This window comes from Macrobrachium nipponense, chromosome 41, assembly GCF_015104395.2.
Source record: "Macrobrachium nipponense isolate FS-2020 chromosome 41, ASM1510439v2, whole genome shotgun sequence".
NCBI classification, from domain to species: domain Eukaryota; kingdom Metazoa; phylum Arthropoda; class Malacostraca; order Decapoda; family Palaemonidae; genus Macrobrachium; species Macrobrachium nipponense.
The window spans coordinates 57,540,802-57,561,112 of NC_061102.1; the positions used below are offsets into that span (position 1 = coordinate 57,540,802).

At 44.5% G+C, this 20,311-nt stretch overlaps 1 protein-coding gene across 1 annotated transcript in view; it reads right to left on the reverse strand.

Moving 5' to 3' along the window:
- LOC135212918 (uncharacterized) overlaps positions 1–20,311 on the reverse strand; it is a 143,180-nt gene that overhangs the window by 72,206 nt on the left and 50,663 nt on the right. The window contains exon 2 of the mRNA XM_064246661.1: positions 4,724–5,031. Coding sequence (XP_064102731.1) covers positions 4,724–5,031 — 308 coding nt within the window. The remainder of the gene's footprint in view (positions 1–4,723; positions 5,032–20,311) is intronic.

Here is a 20,311-nt window from a genome sequence, read left to right on the forward strand (position 1 = left end):
TTAGCGAAGGCCAGGAGTGTGCTGAAAGAAAAACACGAAAATTAATTGCTTTCAGCTGCCCTCAATGTCTCATGTCTCGCCGTCAACATCATTATCTGGTGTCACGCTGAGGGTACTAACACCACTTTTAGGGGTAGGACCACGATCCTTGATGTAGAAATCAACAATAAAAGTACAAATAAAGTAATTATAATAATGTTGTTTTGACTTTTATAAGAAAAAAGCAAAAATTTACATAGCAAATCTTTGGGAGCTCATAACTCAAAAACATACTTATGCGCATGTCGGTAAACATTACTCGGTTATTTATTATCCAATTTTAGAGAGAAAGATATCATTGGAAAGAGGAATAAAAATCCCATAATTTTGTGTGACAGAATTTTGATATCTTTTTTTTCTTTTTTTTTTAGAATTTTTTGAGTGTCTAGACTAAAAAAAAAAAAAAAAAAATTCATAAAAAATAAAAAAAATAAAAAATCAAAATTCTGCCCCACAGAATTGTTCCGTATATAAAGACGTTTTTATGGTATGATTTTCAATACAACTGATGTCATATTAGCGGAGAAAACTCTACCAATTTTTTTTTTTTAAATTTTTTTTAATCATGAGTTTTGCTAAACGCAAAGTTTTTGTCAAATAACTTGAAATTTTTGTCACTATTAGCGGATAAAACTCACCAAATTTTTTTTTTTTAAATCATGATTTTTGCTAATAAAACGAAAAGTTTTTGATCAAATGACTTGAAATTTTTATATGATGAAGTTATTATATATATCTAAAACATATATGAAAATTATGTATTTTGCGTAATAAATAAAAAAAATAGACATCATAGCGGACGGTCCCCTTAAAGGGGTTTTTGGGGTTAATAGTTTAGGAGGAAGTTTGTTAGCGATTGTTCGGGTATAGGGAAGCCATTGACAGAATGGACAGGGAAGAAAAATTGTACTAAGCTAAGGTGGGATGAGCGAATGGTGAGAGCATTTGAGAGATTGAAAGAGGAGGCTGCTAGATGTGTCACCTAGGCTTTTCCAGACTATAGTGAGGTGCGAGTGAGCTTGAGCTGCATACTGATGCGAGCGAGGTTAGTATGGGAGGGTGTTTAGCACAGATGCAAGAGGTGAATGGGGAGGAACAGTTGAGAGGAATTGCGTAAGTAAAGCTTTTAATAAAGCGGAGCGGAAGTATTCGGTGGTTGAGAAGGAACTTGCGGCAATAAGGTTTTGTGTGAAAGCGTTGAAAGTGTTTTTGTATGGGGTAAAATTTATCATCCGGACGGACCATTGGCCATTATTGTATATGATCAAGAAAGTGTGTGAATGCTAGGATCGCGAGGACGATTGAAGATTTGAGCGAGTTTGATTTTAGGTTAGAATATGTGCCAGGGAGTAAAAACGTGATTGCTGATGCAATGTCTTTTCACGAGTGACTGGGGTCCGAATGTTGGTGTGCAAGAGGTGCAGTTAAAGGTTAGGTTAGGAGATTTGGAAGTTGTACATATCTTTATAATCATGGGAGAAAATGATATGCCTGCTTGCTTTTTGATAGGGATGGATTTTTTGAAGATGCATGATGTAAGCGTAGATATAGGAAATGGGATTCTTAGTAAGGGGGGTAGCACAATAGCTAGGATTCAGGATTGTAGTGCATTTGTAGCAAACTTTGTGGGGGTAATTGATATTGCTAGAAGTGAGAATGATTTGTTGAGAGGAGGAGGAGATTGAGGAAATGCAAGATAAGTGCTTGGAGATAAGTATGTTGCGGCAGTGTGTCTTTGGGGGAGTATGTGTGGAAGATTGGCCGCATGAGTTGGGTGTGTATAAGAGGGTTGCTAAACGGTTTGTGGTTTGTAAAAACATAGTGTACTTTTTGCATCAGGAAGGGGTGTATGACAGGTAAGTGTATGTGCCGGTGTTTTCTGTTGAGTCAGCAGTATGTGTTTGTTGGTGCATGATCAGTTTGGGCATATGGGGAAAAATAAGTTGTGGGAGTGCATGAGAGAGATATTGTATGCGTCTGGGTTGAATAAGATTTGTGTGGATGTGGCTGTGACGTGTGAAGACTGTCGGAGGGGAAAGTATCAGTGTGTGCATGCAAGTCCGCCTGTGTTGCGATTGCAGATGAAAGAGCCGTTTGAAATGCTTGTGATTGATTGTGTTTCGTTGCCAAAGACTGTGAGGGGGCATATGGGAATGATTGTGGTGGTGGTTCATATGAGTAAATTTGCCTATGCGGTTCCCATCAAAGATAAGAGGAGTGAAACCGTTGCGCGGATGGTGGGGCAAGTGATGTTGCCTGTGTGTGTGTGTGTGTGTAAGCCGGCGAAAATGTTGAGTGATAATGGACCTGCGTTTGTGGGGTGGGATTTTGAATTGTTGAAGGAATGGGGTATTGTCCATGTGTATTCTACTCCGTATATGGCCAGTGCGAATGGTTTGGCAGAAAGGACTGTTAGAACGATGACAGAGATTTTGCGAATGATGAATAAAGGCAACGATTGGGATATGTATGTAGGACGTGCAGTGTGGGTATATGACGCCACACTGCAGAAGAGTATAGGTATGTGTTGAATTTTGAAAGGATTGTTAGCCCGCGGTTGGGTCTGTCAGAGACTGATCGAGGTTTGTGGAAGAAAGCGAGTGAAAGGTTTGAAAGTTTTAGGATTGGAGATAAGGTGTTGAAAGAGGTGGTTGAGAAAAGGAGAATGAATGTGAATAAGGTAAGGGAGAAATTTGAAGGGCTTTTTGAGATTTTGGAAGAAGTGGGACCAAGTGGATTGAGTTACGTGTTGGGGAAATTGTGAGTAGATGGGTGTGTGGATGAGGTTAGGGCACACCATAACCAGCTCCGAAAGTGGAGGCAAGTACCCAAGTATGTTTGGGAGAATGCGATGATGAGTGGTTGAGGGTGAATAAATGTGAGCCAAGCATGAGAGAGCAAATGGGTCTGGAAGATCGGCAGTTAGTGTTGGTTGTTGGTTGAGTACGGAAGAAAGTGGAAGAAGGTAAAGAAAGGGAATGACAGGGAGAAACGTGAACTGCATGATGGAGGGGTTAGCTAGGGTAAAAATGGTGGATAAGGCATGTAATACAGACGACTTTGAGGGGAGGAATGATACATATAGCGTGTGTGGGTTTGAATTGTCAGGGTTTAGTGAAGTTTCACCGAAAAGGGAATCAGGTGGTAAGGATGTAGTTGGCAGTATGGATGAGTCTCTTCGGGAGTTTGGCAGGAGTGTAAATGAGGTAAGTGATTTGGTGGCAGAGTTACAAGAGATACTCGGACAAGAGTTGGAAGGGGTAGAGGAGATAGAAAATGGGATTTGGGGGGATGGTGGTGAGGGAGATAGTAATGGTAGTCTGACTGGAAGTAGTCTGGGAGAAGTTTATGGCGGTGTAACTGTGTGTGTATGAGGGCCCTCAAACAAGATCCTGGGGACCTGTGTCCGAGTATCCGTGGGTGCTGCGGAAGGCTATTTAGTGTGGGTGTTTGAGTGAAAGGAGACGTTGTCAAATGTGACAGGGAAGGAAATATGAGGAGTTATGGAGTTCCATTTGACAACGTGTGTGTGTGTGTGTGTGTGTGTGTTAACGACTGGATTGGTTGTTGGTGGGTTCTGGGCTGTCTGCTGGTGCTGTTGATTGTTAGAGTTCTGTGTTTTTAGCTAGTTTTCAGTCAGTCTTTGGTGAGAGCTGGTGACAGTTAGTAGTGTCGGAAGCAGTTATTTTGAAGGCACTGGGAGTTAGATGAGTTGTGTGTGTTAATGATTTATTTGGTTGTTGTTAAGGTAGTGTTTTTGCTTAGTTGTTGTTGTGCCTGTGCTGTTGTGATTTTTTGTGTTGCTTGTGCAGTGGTCTTTTGTTGTTGTTGTTATATGTGAGGTTGTGGTTATGTTCCTTGGTTGGTTGTTGTTGTGTTAGGTTGTGGCTATGTTCCTTGGTTGGTTGCTGTTGTTGTTGTTGAGTGTTGGTTGTGTTCCATGGTTCTTGTTGTGGTCCTTGGTGGTTGTGTTGTTGTTGGGTTGTAATCCTTGGTGGTTGTTGTGTTGTGTTATTGGGTTGTGGGTTGTGGTTCTTGGTTGTTGTTGGTATTTCTGTGACCTTGACCGGCGGACAGCACAGGATAGCCCTGGAATATCTGGAATTGGTAAGTACAAGTGTTTTGTGTATAGGTATAGGTGTAGGTCTATTGTCCTGCGTGTATTTTGTTGTGTAAAGAAGAAAGAGTGAGTGAGGGTGGGTTTGGCAGCTGGAGTGATTAGGTTAATGTGGGGAGGGTTTTGCCACTTGTTTTTTTTTAAGCTTGTGATCCAGCCACATAGTTACAATTGAACTCAAAATATTAGTTTGAAATTTTTTTGCAAGTTAACTAACAGGAAAAAGTCAACTGCCGTAGACTAACTAAATTGGGAAACAATCGAAGTGTTCGGTCAGTGGGAATCGAAGAAAAGTAAAGAATGCCTCCATGTTTGGGCAAGGAAGAAGTGAAAACAAAGCCTCAATGTTTGGAGTGAGAAACCACCACGGAGCCATATGTTCACTAAGGGGAAGATGGTGCACTGGGGGGGTGGTGAGAAGAGAAGGTACTAGTTGACTAAGTGACAAGTAGCCCTCCACGGAATAGTTATATAGATTTGCAGGATAACAAACAACTTCCCGCAAAAATGTATCACTCGGGTAGGACATTCTAAAAATAATAATAAAGAATAATTTTGGAACCTTACCTTAAAGAGGGAGGGTACAAAGTAGCAGCTGCTTTCATGAAGGCATGGAGTCGGGTCTTGGGGTCTTGAAAGTGAAGCTTAAAATATGCAACAGCCAAGTACCCGACGAAGTTATACATCCTACAACCGTATCTAGGAGTCGTCTCCCAGAGTTCCCTCTGCCTCCTCTCTATGGTATTGGTACGAGTACCGGTTACTGACTCTCGGGTCTGCCTGTACTTACACCTACCAAAATTCGCCTCATCGATTTCAACAGTTGCACCAGGGCCACCAATTTTCTTCTGCTGGATGCACCAATTCAATATGACCTGAAATAAAGAGTAGTGTTAGGGAAGAAAATTAAGTAGGGTAAACTACATAATAACGAGAGTGAGAGAGAGAGAGAGAGAGAGAGGTGTTAGGGAAGAAAATTAAGTAGGGTAAACTACATAATAACGAGAGAGAGAGAGAGAGAGAGAGAGAGAGAGAGAGAGAGAGAGAGAGAGAGAGAGAGAGAGAGAGAGAGACTTCCATCTTGTTCAGGTTGCCCCAGGTCTGTCAGTGTGAGGCACCTCTAATGTCTACCAGAGTTGCTAGTGCATCTTCAGATATATTTTGCATCTTCCAATCTTGGATGGTCTGGGATGCAGCTAAAATATTTGTCAAGATTATTCTTAAACACATCTACGCTCACTCCTGATATATTCCTCAGATGAGCTGGCAACGCACTGAATAGACGCTGCATTGTCGATGCTGGTGCATAGTGGATTAATATCCTGTGTGCTTTCCTTATTTTTCCTGGTGTAGTTTTGGGCACTATTAAATAATCTACCTATGCTTGCTCTTTCTGATATTTTTAGCTCCATGATGTTTTTGGCAATTCCTTCTATCTGTTTCCATGCTTGAATCATCATGTAGCGTTCCCTTCTGCTTTCTAGACTATATAATTTTAAAAATTGTAGTCTTTCCATGTAGTCAAGATCCTTAACTACTCTATTCTAGCTGTAAAGGACCTTGTACACTATTTGTGCAATATCCTTTTGATAGTGTGGGTAACATATCATATTGCAATATTCAAGTGGACTACAAACATACGTTTTATAAAGCTTAATCATGTGTTCAGCTTTTCTTGTTTTGAAGTGCCGTAACAACATTCCCATTTTTGCTTTACATTTTGCCTTTAGAATTGGTATTTGATCATTGCATAACATGTTCCTATTCAACATCACACCAAGGTCTTTAAGGGGGCTGGCCGGCTAATGCCATTCTTTAAGGACAGAACTTTGATATTCATACCCCTTAATAAGGTGACTTGGGACATCTCCCAACGCATATGACTTTCGCCTCTGACCTTCGGTTTTGTGACACCAGGGCGATTTATCCCGAAAATAACCATTTTTCAAATTCTATCTCCTCCCTTGATATTTAATATTAAGACCTGGGATTACTACCATATATAGACCTGATGTAGACCTCCAATCGAATGAGGAGGTTTTTTTTTTCTAAGTCATTTTTTTGCTAGATATGAATTTTTCAATATGGTAAAAAAATAAACCCTATAAATTAGGAAAAAATTTATATAAAAAAAAGACGAAACAAAAATTGGAAAAAAGGGCTTCATTTGCTTGTTCTATAATGTCTTTTTGAGTTATATACCAAATTCCAATGTTTTAGCTTTAAAACTAAGTGAGAAGATAGATTTTGAAGGTCAATAACTATAGTTTTGAGATACGGGTATTCAAAGATTTTCTTAGTTTGATTATAACGACAATGTTAATAAATAATGATTATTATGAATGTATATTTTTTTTGTGAGTATTAATAAACCAAAACTATTTTATTTATCATAATTTAATCATAAATGATGATCCCTTTGCTCATATATCGTAGCTTGGGGTACTGCGTCAGGCAAGACAGGGCACTTCTTCCTACGCAACTCTTACTCTCTCCTTCACTAACTCGGCTTATTACAGCGAATTGTCTTCTGCATGTTAGTTTGTTTTTTAGTTTGTTTGTATGGTGTTTTTACGTTGCATGGAACCAGTGGTTATTCAGCAACGGGACCAACGGCTTTACTTGACTTCCGAACCACGTCGAGAGTGAACTTCTATCACCAGAAACACACATCTCTCACTCCTCAATGGAATGGCCGAGAATCGAACCCGCGACCACCAAGATGGAACGCAAACACCATACCAACCACGCCACCTAGTATTTTTCGTTGTAATTCTTGCCGAAACATAAACAAACGTAAATGCAAGAGAATGTCAAGAGGTGAAATTCGAAGTTGTACAGGTACTATCCTACTTACAACCAAGTTTGGTTCCGACCCACTGGTTGTAAGTCAGAATGGATGTAAGTCGAACCTTAGAAAGTGGCCAACATACTGGGTAGGGTGTACTATCAAACCTTTGCTATATAAAAGTGCCTACTTAGTACTGTAATATAATGTACAATCATTATTTCAATCTTTTTACCATAATGTACTTCTACTAATACATTTTAATCATTTATGTAATAGTATATATTACGTACAATCAGGCATTGAGTTACAATGGGGTTAGGTTCTTGCATGCATGTCAGAAGTCGATTCTTACGTAAATTGGTTTGCAATTCAGTCTACAGTACAGTTAATACCAAATGATGCTGCAGATAGGGCAGGTTAACTCAAACTGATGCTGCCTGAGTGATGAGAGTTCTAATGAGATGGCGCAGTGCCAAGTAACTTAATGGTCAACTGTCTGAAGTAAGGTTGTAAGTACGAGTGGTCGTATGTCGAGTAGGTTGGAAGTCGGATAGTAGTTGTACTCTCTTTTTACAAAGACAATGTTAATAAATCTTAATTATTATGAATTTCATATTCCTTTTTGGGTATTAATAAACCAAAACTATGTTATTTATCATAAATTAAGATCTCTTTGCTCAAGGATCGTAGCCTCGGGGAAAGTGTGACGTGTGCTTCAGGCAAGACAGGGGCGTTTACTGACTACGCAACCCTCCCTCTCTTCTCTTCACTAACTACACTAATATCGCATATATTATGATATTCTGTAATCATATTAGAGACAATTTTCTTCATCTTTAGGTTAGCGAGATGTTTTCCTTGTCTTTTCCTCATTGGCATGATGAAATTCTTGCCGAAACAGAGAAACATATGTAAAAGCAAGCGAATGTCAGAGGTGAAACTCGAACGTGTAGACTACTTGAAGTCTGTGCTAGCACTGAATCATGGCAGAACTTGATACTCCTCTCTGCGACCCACGGAATCTCTACAGATGCCATTTCTCACAATTTCTATGACAATAATTATCAAAATTTATGATAACAGAAGAAATATTGCATTTTCTTGTACAGATGAATGTTTTAGGCTTATTGAGTTATGTTTACTAATTACCCTGTAACTATGAAAGTAAGAGGAATTTTGATGAAATATTTCGCATACGTATTCTCAATTGCCATATGGAGCTCCATGAATTTTTTCATGACTGCATTTTTTGCCCTATACCCACATATATATAAGGGTTCTGGCCGGGCCCCTTAACTGCTTCCTTATTTGTGATTGTCTCATTATTAGGTCCCTTATATGCATATAGCTTTCCTTCTCTATCTCCATAATTTATCGATTCAAATTTATCAGAGTTAAATACCATCCTATTTACCTCTCCCCATTCACATACTTTGTTAAGGTCTCTTTGTAGCGTGTTCCTATCTTCATCACAAGTAATTTCTCTACTTATTCTTGTGTCATCGGCGAAACTACTCACTACCGAGTCCTTAACATTACTGTCTATGTCTGCAATCATAATAACAAACAACAGCAATGCAGCTAGAACCGTACCTTGTGGCACACCAGATATTACCTTAGCTTCATCCGATTTCTCATCGTTTGCAATAACTATTCTGAGAGAGATATTACCTTAGCTTCATCCGATTTCTCATCGTTTGCAATAACTATTCTGAGAGAGAGAGAGAGAGAGAGAGAGAGAGAGAGAGAGAGAGAGAGAGAGAGAGAGAGAGCGACTACCTCCCCGGTTGAGGCTGGCAGATGGCGCGCGCAGAGAGAGAGAGAGAGAGAGAGAGAGAGAGAGAGAGAGAGAGAGAGAGCATTCTTATCAAGCTGGCCCAATCATTAATAGTTATGTCCATCAGTCAAAGTTCTGTCCTTGCAACCTTGCAGGAAAAAAAAAATGATATTGTTATGATACAATAAAGTTTGTTCATACTTACCTGGCAGATATATATATAGCTGTATTTTCTGAAGTCCGACAGAATTTTAAAAACTTATGACACACGTAGTGGGAGTCAGGTGGTTAGTACTCATTCCCGCCGCTGGGAGGCGGGTATCAGGAACCATTCCCATTTTCTATTCATAATTTTTATTTCCACTGTCTCCTGAGGGGAGGTGGGTGGGTACTTAAAATATATATATCTGCCAGGTAAGTATGAACAAAATGATATTGTATGTTACAATAAAGTTTCATACATACTTACCTGGCAGATATATACATAGCTAAGACTCCGTGTCCCGACAGAAATTCAAATTTCGCGCCACTCGCTACAGGTAGGTCAGGTGATCTACCTGCCTGCCTGGGCGGCAGGATAGGAACCATCCCCGTTTTCTATCATATTTTCTCTTCTTCCACCTGTTCTCCTGCGGGGAGGCTGGGTGGGCCTTAATTGTATATATTCTGCCAGGTAAGTATGTATGAAACTTTATTGTAACATAACAATATCATTTTCATACAATCAAATTACCCTGTTAAGATATATACATAGCTGATTGGCACCCTTCGGTGGAGGGTAAGAGACAGCTACTATATGGAATAGACAGGTAAACAACATATGTTGTAGGTATAAATAAAACCTTGGTTCCTACCTGATAGGTGGTAGACTTCGTGGGTGTTTGCCCAGTAGTCTGCATCACCTCAAGAAACTTTAGCGAGATATGTGATCTATGGCCAAGAGTTCTTGTGGGTCTGCCGATGGGGTCTTACCCACTTACTCAGCAGAGCCTAAAAGGACCTTGTCAATGGGTGCTGATCCACTTATATGACAATACACCTTATGAAGGAGCACACAACCAATCCCGACCACCTGATCCTAACCATATGTTAGAACTAAGGATTGTTACGAGTTATCCCCGAACTCGTCACAACAACCGTAACTCAAAAACCACTACGCACACATACATAATTTTTCAAAAAAAAAATTTTACTCAACTAATTGGATATGACAAGAATTCTCTTATGAACAACATAGACGGCCGCCCCTGCGTGCGAGCCTGAATCCTCCATTGTCGAAGAGATTCTCGACCATATCCAAACAGAAGAACAGTATATACATTTAAGGATTGGTGTCGGCTCCCGTACCCAGAATCGTATCTGCCGATACGATAGGACCTAGAGAAAAGCACTTCTCATACGTCACACGCACGTCTTTCAAGTAATGAGATGCAAATACTGGAGGGTTGCATCTTCCCAATATCGTCGTAATCTATAATGTTTTTAAGCGACATATTCTTATAAAACGCTGAGAGGGGGGGGGGGGGGGGGGGAGAGAGAGACGTCGCAACGCTCTTACTTCATGAGCTTTACTCTTCAGTAGTTGTAATTGGTCGTCAGGACAGGCCTTATGAGCGTCCGTAATGACGTTTCTTACAAAGAACGCTAGAGCATTCTTGGACATCAGTTTCTTGTGGGGTCTTTTTATCCGCGCACCAAACAAAGACCTTGTCTAGAGCCTCCCAACTGACGCTTTGTTCCTTCTGAAGATAGAACTTTCAGAGCTCTAACAGGGTGCATAGAGGACCTCTCTGCTTCTGCCTACGAGACTCGACATTCCTTTGACTTCGAATGACCTAGGCCAGGGATTCGTGGGATTCTCGTTTTTCTAAAAAAACAGGGTTTTAAACGAGCAAATAGCCGAGTCTCCCTTGAATCCTACTTTATCCTGCAGAGCTTGTAACTCACTAATCCTCTTTGCCGTTGCTAAAGATAAAAGGAATAGGCATTTTCTAGTTATGTCTCTAAAATGATGCCAGATGCGGAGGCTCGAATCTATCCGAAGACAGATATTTGAGTACTACGTCCAAGTTCCAGTTCGGAGGTACTGGTTCCTTAGACTTTGAAGTCTCAAAAGATCTTATGAGATCGTGGAGATCTTTGTTATTTGCCAGATCTAATCCTCTGTTTCTGAATACAGCCGAGAGCATACTTCTGTATCCCTTTATTGTAGATACGGCTAGATGAGATTTTACTCTCAGGAATAGCAAGAAATCCGCAATTTCCGCTATAGAGGTAGAGGAGGAGGACAATTCTTGGCTCTACACCACCTTCTAAAGACCTCCCACTTCGAACTGGTATACTTCGTAGTGGAGGTTCTGCGAGCTCTCGCGATCGCGCTTGCCACTTCGCGAGAAAAGCCTCTCGCTCTGACAAGTCTTTCGATAGTCGAAAGGCAGTCAGAGCGAGAGCGGGGAGGTTTTGATGGTACCTCTTGAAGTGTGGTTGTTTGAGAAGATCCGTCCTTCCTGGTAGGGATCTTGGAAAGTCTACGATCCACTCTACCACCTCCGTGAACCATTCCTGGGCCGGCCAAACAAAAAGGGGGCTATAATGTCATCCTCGTTCTCTTTTGACGCCACAAACTTTTTGATTACTAACCCCAGGATTTTGAATGGGGGAAAAGCGTAAACGTTCTACTCGAGACCAGTTTAGCAGGAAGGCGTCTACCATAATCGCTCTTGGATCTTCCACGACCGAGCAAAACACTGGGGAGCCTTTTTGAAATGTATGATGCGAAGAGATCCACATGAGGAGTTCCCCACAGAGACCAGAGATCGAGACACACTTCCTCGTGCAGAGTCCATTCTGTATGAAGGACCTGGTTCCTCCTGCTGAGCCTGTCCGCCCTCACATTCCTTACTCCCTGTACGAACCTTGTCAGCAGGGAGATGTTCCTTTGAGACGTCCAAAGTAATAGGTCTCTCGTGAGTTCGTAAAGGAACGAGGAGTGTTGTCCCATCCCTGTTTCCGAATGTAGGCAAGTTCGGTGGTGTGTCCACGTTTACTTGTACTATCTTGTCTCTCACCAGAGGTTCTAGGCTCTTCAAGGCCAGGTGTACGGCGAAGAGCTCTTTGCAGTTTATGTGCCAGGACACCTGTGCTGGTTCCCAGGTGCCTGACACTTCCTTCCGAGCCTAATGTCGCTCCCCAACCCGTCTCCGACGCGTCGGAGAACAACACTAGGTCTGGGTTCTGTGATCTTAGAGAGATCCCTTTGTTCTCTTCCAGAGGTAGCAACCACCACTGTAGGTGTGCCTTTATCTCCACTGGAATGGGAAAAACGTCCGACATTTGTCCGGTTTTCCAGCTCCAAGACTTCTTGAGGAAGAATTGAAGTGGACGGATATGAAGTCTTCCGAGAGGGAAGAATTGTTCCAGCGAGGAAAGCGTCCCCAGAAGGCTCAACCATTCCCTCGCTGACGTTTGTTGCTTCTCTAAGAAGAGAGAGATTATCCGCAAACCTTTTGCGGTTCTCTCTTGCGAAGGAAAAAACTCGAAAACCCGAGAATCCATCCGAATCCCAGATAGACTAGGTCTTGTCTGGGGGTCAGCTGAGACTTCTCGAGGTTCACAAGCAATCCCAACGCCTTGGTCAAATCCAGAGTTAACTTTAGGTCCTCCAAACACTGTCTCTCCGATCTGGCCCTGATAAGCCAGTCGTCTAGGTACATAGAGACATTCACTCCTTTGAGATGAAGAAATCTCGCCACATTCCTCTCAGGCTTGTGAAGACCTGAGGAGCTGTGGACAGGCCGAAACACAAGGCTCTGAACTGAAAGATCCTTCCCCCCGTCATGAAACGGAGGTACTTCTTCGACGTAAGGGTGGATCGGGACGTGAAAGTAGGCGTCCTGGAGATCTAGAGACACCATCCAATCTCCTTGTCTTAATGACGCTAGGACTGAAGCAGAAGTCTCCATGGAGAACTTCTCCTTCTGAACAAATTTGGTTCAGAGAGCTGACGTCTAGTACTGGTCTCCAGCCTCCCGAGGCTTTCGCCACTAGAAAAAGGCGATTGTAAAACCCCGGGGAGTTTTGATCCAGTACTAGTTCTATTGCACTCTTGTCCCACATTTGTTCCACCATCGATCGAAGAGTATCCCTCAGCACAGGGTCCTTGTACTTGGCTGATAGTTCCCTTGGTATTGACGTTAGGGGAGGAGTATTCAGGAAAGGGATACGATATCCCTTCCTTATGATATTCAATGAAGACGCGTCTGCGTCTATCATTGTCCAGGCCTCCACGAATCCCAGGAGCCTGGCACCTACTGGTGCTTGGAGGAGAAATGTTTCATTTTCCCTTTTTAAAGGGACGAAAGGCGGACCTACCTCTCTTCTCTGGAGCCTTCCTTCTTGCGGAGGTCTGGAGATCGGACCACCTCGAAAGGGCTGCGTAGAAGTGCTAGGTCCTTTCTTGTCAGATACTAAAGCAGGTTTCTTCTTCCTAGCCGACTGCGTCAGAAGATCCTGCGTCGCCTTCTCAGTTAAAGAGTGAGCCACGTCCTTCACTAACTGAGAAGGGAACAAATAGTCAGACAGAGGTGCATACAGTAGAGCTGCCCTCTGAGCATGCGAGACTGCCTTTGTTAAGAAGGCGCCATACACCGTCCTTTTCTTCAAAAGACCTGCTCCAAATAATGAAGATATTCAAAAGATCCATCCTGTACCGCTTTGTCGATGCAAGACAAAATGCATAACAGGGCTTCAGGTTCGATTCCCTCTGAATCATGAGCTTTCTTGGACATCACCCCAAGGGACCAATCTAAGAAGTTGAAGACTTCCAATACATGGAAGAGTCCCTTGAGGAGATGATCCAGTTCTGAAATACTCCATGTAATACGAGCAGAATTGAGACTAGGACGCCTTGAAGCGTCAACTAACGTCGAAAAATCTGCCTCTGTTGTAGAAGGGAGAGCGATACCCATATTCTCCCCCGTCTTGTACCATATGCCTCTTTTCCCAGCTAAACCTTGGCTGGAGGCAATGCAAAATACTGTCCTGACTAAGTCTTTCTTCGACTTCATCCAGGACTAAGGCGTGTAAAGCCCGCTTCACGAGATGGTGGGCTTCATCTCAGAAAAGACGAGGGCTTCTTCGCCTTTGCACTCGAAAAAGAGCGACGCGCGGAGAAGGAGGAGCAGCCGGAGTCAACTCGTCTCCGTATTCCTCCAGAAGCAGGGTAGTCAACACCTTATAGTTGGACAAGCCCTCTCTTCCATGATCGTCATCATCCGAGTTTTCTTCCAACTCTGGATATCTCTGAGTTTCTGAACTTTCCTCTTCTGGAGGAGACAAACTCCTGATAGGAGAGGGGCTAAGGGAATGAAAGTCTTTCCTTTTTCCCGTTTTGATCGACTTGGAAGGCGTCACAACCTGCGGCTTCTCTTGCACTTTAGAAGACGTCTTGTATGACGCTTCCCGCTCTCCGAGTGTCATGTATGAGTCTCTGTTGACGTCTTGATGACGCTTCGTCTTGGAAGACGCTCCGCTCTCCTAAGGGGTCCCTACTCGGCGTCACAATCTTGGACGGAGCGTCACGTTCCGCTTGAAATGACGCTTCACTTCTAAAAGACGTCTTTCGTTTCTCTTGTCTTACAACACTCTCGTCAGCCCCCGTTCTAGTTCTCGAACTCGAAGCTCCTGCCAGACGTTTAACAGTTTCACATCTGTCTGACGCTTCTCTTCGAGCAGGTGAGAGAGGACGAGACTTCTTAATTGGAAGCGTCACGTCCTTCCGACGGGGCGCTAAAACTCCCACAAGAGATGACAGTTGTTCCTGAACCGCCATAATGATCTTTCTTGACGCTTCTCCCACGTCTAGTGCATGACGCCTCTCGTCATCACTCGGGGAAGAAGCAAGATGGGGTACTTCCTCATAAGCGTCAGGTGACGCTGACGCCATCTTCGCTTTCTTAATAGCAGACGGGGCGTCATCCGAGAAGCGCTCTGGCTCGAATCAATGTCTTGCTTCATATGAACGCTTCATCGGTCTCGATAAGCTCGACTCCTTCCACCCTCGTTTAGGTTGAGGGAGCAGGGAGAGGACGAGAAACACTCGCGAAGGACGCTTTTCCTATAGCGCCCTTGAGCTGGCTGCCATGAAGCAGAGCTAGCTGAAGGGACGTCTGACCGTTGGGGATTCCCCACGACCTCCTTAAGGCTTTCGACTTCTTCTCCTCTGGGCATGGAGCTTGGAAGAGGTCTAGGCCTGGGAGCGCCGCAGGGACGATCAAACGCACCTCCACAACACTGATAGAACTCACTTCACTAAAATGTTCACTATCACTAGCCTTACCTTTCGAGTCAGCCATCTTGGACTTCATGTCTCTAATAGTCGCTTTCAGATTGGCGATTTCCGATGCCGAATCCGAAAACACACTCTGAGAATGAGATCTATAGGGAGAATCTACATCAGTAGGGTTAGAATTATCCGTGAAAGGCTCAATAGGCCTTGAACTCACACCTTTCAGTCGTCTAACTCTATCCCTCTCTAACTTCTTCAAATAAGAAGTTAAAGTCTTCCACTCTTCTGCATTCAAACCCTCGCATTCCTTACAAGTGTTAATAGCAGAACACTGAACCCCCCTACATTTACGGCATACAGTGTGAGGATCAACCGAAGCTTTCGGTATCCTCACCCTGCAGCCTACATTCACACACATTCTCACACTCACATTAGAATCAGACATACTGAGAAAAATCCAAAAGAGTTATTCCAAAAACAGTCCACAGTAGCGAATGCCAAAACACGATCCAAATACGTCACCAAAAAGCCGAAAAACGTTGATCAAAGGTTGAAAAAATGAATCTAAGTCAGGAGGTAATAACAACAATGTTGATACCACCGGCGACAGAGAAAATATGGATAGGAAAAAACGGGGGATGGTTCCTAGTCCTGCCGCCCAGGGCAGGCAGGTAGATCACCTGACCTACCTGTAGCGAGTGGCGCGAAATTTGAATTTCTGTCGGGGACGACGGAGTCTTAGCTATGTATATATCTGACAGGTAAGTTGATTGTATGAAACTTTATTGTATCATAACAATATCATTTTGTTCATGAAACTTACCTGTCAGATATATATATAGCTGAATCCCACCTTTGGTGGTGGGACTAGACAGAATAGAAGATTTTAGGAAACATATACATGCAGATAATTGATATCTTGGTTCCTTACCTGTTAGCATAGCTGACTTCGTGATTACTGTCACCTAAGTCTGCTTCTGCTACTAGAGTTGCCAGCAAGGTAGAGACCTATATAGCTGGTGCACTCCAGATCTGTCAACGGGGGCGTGACCACGATGTGACTAGACCATTGGAACATACAATGAGGGCAACGAAGTAAAAAAAAAAAAACAAACCACCCTGGCTAGACTACCAAAGGTATCCCACTAGACTAGAGGGAGATCCGCCCCAGGCGGTCGACCCCACAACCAAAAAACACAAAAAATTAAAAACTCACCTAACCATTAAAGGATAGGATGAGCGCTACCTCCGGCCCCCAAAACAGTGTCTGCAGCAACGTATGGTCCTAGCGAGTAGCAATTTTCGTATGTTGCTTTCACCTCCCGCAGGTAGTGTGAAGCGAACACAGAATTGCTTCGCCAATATGTGGCACTCAAAATGTCACTGTGCCATATTTTTGTGAAAGGCTACCGAGGTGGCGATAGCCCTCACCTCGTGGGCGTTCGTTTTTAGAAGCTTCATGTCACTATCACTGCACTTGACATGGGCTTCCTTAATAGTGTTCCTCAAGAAGAAAGCCAGTGCGTTCTTTGACATAGGAAGATCTGGTTTCTTCACAGAGCACCACAAGTTATCAGAAGGGCCTCTGCAGCCTTTAGTTCTCTCTAAATAGAATTTGAGAGCCCTGACAGGGCACAGGACTCTCTCTGGTTCACGTCCCACGATTTCCGTCAAACCCTTGATTTCGAACGTCCTCGGCCAAGGGTTGGAAGGGTTCTCGTTCTTTGCTAAGAACGTAGGGCTTAAAGAACAAACAGCACTATGATCCTTAAATCCAATCTGTTTGCTTATAACCTGGATTTCGCTAACTCTCTTCGCCGTTGCCAGAGCAGTTAGGAAAAGGGTCTTTCTTGTCAGGTTCCTAAGCGAAGCTGAGTGGAGCAGTTCGAACTGACTTGATATCAGGAACTTAAGCACCAAGTCCAAGTTCCACGATGGTACTTTAGGCTGCGGAACCTTCGTAGTCTCAAAGGATCTGATGAGATCATGAAGGTCTCTGTTATTCACCAAGTCCAGCCCTCTATGTCTGAAGACTACGGAAAGCACGCTCCTGTAGCCCTTTATCGTAGGAACAGCTAGTTTCACTTCTTCTCTCAAGTAAAGAAGGAAATCCTCTATCTGGCTCACAGAGGTAGAGGTGGAGGAAATGCCCTTCTTCCTGCACCAACTTCTGAAGACAGCCCACTTAGATTGGTACACTGCGATCGAGGAAGGTCTCCTTGCAGTGGCGATCGCCCTCGCCACAGGTCTTGAAAAACCCCTCGCTCTGGCCAACTTTTGGATAGTCTGAACGCAGTCAGACTCAGAGCGAGGAGGTTTTTGTGGTACCTCTCGAAGTGGGGCTGTCTGAGTAGATCTTTCCTTAGGGGCAGAGTCCTCGGAAAGTCTATCAGGAAGGACATTACCTCTGTGAACCAGTCGGTCGCCAGCCAGAAGGGGGCGATAGGGTCATCCTCGCTCCCTCTGATGCCGCGAATTTCCTCACTACCTCCCCTAGGATCTTGAACGGGGGAAAGGCGTAAAGGTCTAGACCCGACCAATTCCAAAGAAGGGCGTCTACTGCCACTGCTCCCGGGTCCAGAACCGGTGAGCAGTACAGCGGAAGTCTCCTTGTTCTGGAAGTTGCGAATATGTCCACGAGGACATCCCCACAACTTCCACAGCGTCTGGCATATGTCCTGGTGTAGGGTCCATTCCGTCGGCAGAAGCTGCCCTTGCCGACTGAGAAGGTCTGCTCGAACGTTTTCCACACCTGACACAAACCTTGTCAGGATAGTGACGTCTTGTGACTTCGCCCACAACAGGATTTCCTTCGCGAGGACGAACAGAGAACGAGAGTGGGTTCCCCCCGTTTCCTGAAGTATGCCAGGGCTGTGGTGTTGTCCGAGTTGATCTGCACCACTTTGTTGGAGACTACTTCTTGAAAGAACTGGAGCGCAAGATGAATTGCCGCCAGTTCCTTGAGATTTATGTGCCAGGACACCTGTTCCCCTCTCCAGGTGCCTGACACTTCCCTACCCCCTAGTGTTGCTCCCCACCCCGTGGAAGATGCGTCGGAGAACAACACTAGGTCGGGGTTCCGAAGCTTGAGCGAAAGCCCTTCTGCAAGCTTCCGCGGATCTGACCACCATCTTAGGTGTTCCTTCACCTCTTCTGTCAACAAGATCACTTCTAGATCTTGTTCACGCTTCCAGTTGTTCGACAGGAGGAATTGAAGTGGTCTGAGGTGCAACCTTCCTAGAGAAACAAACTTCTCCAGTGAGGAAATGGTCCCCAGCAGACTCATCCATTCCCTCACCGAGCATGTTTCCTTCCCCAGAAAGGTTGACACTTTGTCTAGGCATTGAAGTTGTCGCCCCTGGGACGGAAAAGCCCCAAAAAGCCACTGAGTCCATCTGAACCCCCAGATAGACTAAGGATTGAGAAGGGGTCAGATGCAACTTTTCGAGGTTTACCAGAAGCCCCAGGGACTTCGCTAACGACAAGGTTGTGTGAAGGTCCTCCAGACACTGGTCTTTCGATGAGGCTCGAATAAGCCAGTTGTCCAGGTAGAGAGAGATACTGATCTTCGCAAGATGGAGCCACCTCGCAACGTTCTTCATAAGGAAGGTGAAGACCATCGGTGCCGTGCTTAGACCGAAGCAGAGTGCCCGGAACTGGAATACCTTCCCCTTCAGGACAAACCGCAGGTATTTCCTTGATTGGGGATGGATGGGGACGTGGAAATACGCGTCCTGGAGGTCTAGTGACACCATCCAATCCCCCGGTCTTAAAGCTGCAAGCACAGACTGAGGCGTCTCCATCTTGAACCTCTGCTTGATGACGAAGAGGTTTAGGCTGCTGACATTTAGGACGGGTTGCCACCCCCCTGACTGTTTCGGCACCAGGAACTGTCAGTTGTAAAAACCTGGAGAATCCAGGTCGAAGACCTGTTCCACTGCTTGCTTTACGATCATCTGATCTAGCAGATCGTAAAGCACTTTCTGCTTCTCTCCTCGATAAGAGGGAGACAAATCCCTGGGTGTCGAAGACAGCGGGGGTGACTTTAGGAACGGGATTCGGTACCCCTTCCTCACGATGTCCAATGACCAAGTGCCAGCACCTGTCTCTTCCCAGGCCCTCGCGAAATGTAGAAGCCTGGCTCCTACCGGGGACTGAAGGACTTCCAAATCACTTTCTGCTCTTTGAAGGAGCGGGGGCTTTGCCTCTGGAAGTGCCTCTTCCTCGAGCGGCTGGTTTCGAGGAAGATCCACCCCGAAAGGGCTTAGACTTCTTAGCGGTAGAGACCCCTGAAGACGAAGGGCCCGCAGATCTCCTCGACGACTGTGCTAGTAGATCTTGCGTTGCTTTTTCCTGAAGACTGGCGGCGATGTCCTTTACCATAGTCTGAGGGAAGAATACCTGAAAACGGATCGAAGAGCAAATCTGCCTTTTGTGATGGTGAGACAGATTTTGCTGCAAAGTTACAGAAGAGGGATCTCTTCTTTAGGAGCCCCGTGCAGAAATGAGTCGTCAACTCCTCTGAACCATCCCTGACGGCCTTGTCCATGCAAGACAATACACTGGACAGTTCCCCCAGACTAATGGAATCGGAACTCCTGGACCTAGCATCTAGTACTCCAAGACACCAGTCAAGAAAGTTGAAAACCTCTAACGTCCTGAAGAGGCCTTTAAGGTGAAAGTCCAATTCGCTATGGGACCAGGAGACTTTCGACGAGGATAGGAGGGCCCTTCTGGAGGCATCTACGATGCTCCCGAAGTCCCCCTGAGCTGAAGCTGGAAGTCTAATACCGCCGTTTTCTCCCGTCTCGTACCACATTCCCGCTGAGTCTTGAAGGCGGAAGAGCGAACATCATCTTACCTGAAGCTTTCCTTCTCTCCATCCAATCATGGACTTTGCGAAGCGCTCTCTTCGTGGAAAGTGATTTCTTCATCTTCACAAAGCCCGAGACCCTGGTCGCTTTGGAGGAAGAAAGTTGAGAGGGAGGAGTGCGCGGAGCTTCAGGATAAAAGGTGTCTCCAAACTCAGATTGAAGACGAGGAGTCAGAACCTTGTAATCTGTCGAGACAGGAGCCAACTGCTGCTCCTCGTCAGCTTCGACTAAAGCGTCACTAACTTCCTCTTCTGATACAGGAGAAGTAGGAGGAAGTAAAGATGAAACCAAAGCGGAACGTTGTGCAGTCGAAGGAACAGCTGACTCTTGAGCTGGAGAATCCTCTAAAAAGAGAGAGCGGCGAATAGGTAGTGTTTCCGCATCCACCTGAGCTTCCGTTGGTGCAGGTCTGGCGTCCACTGGCGCG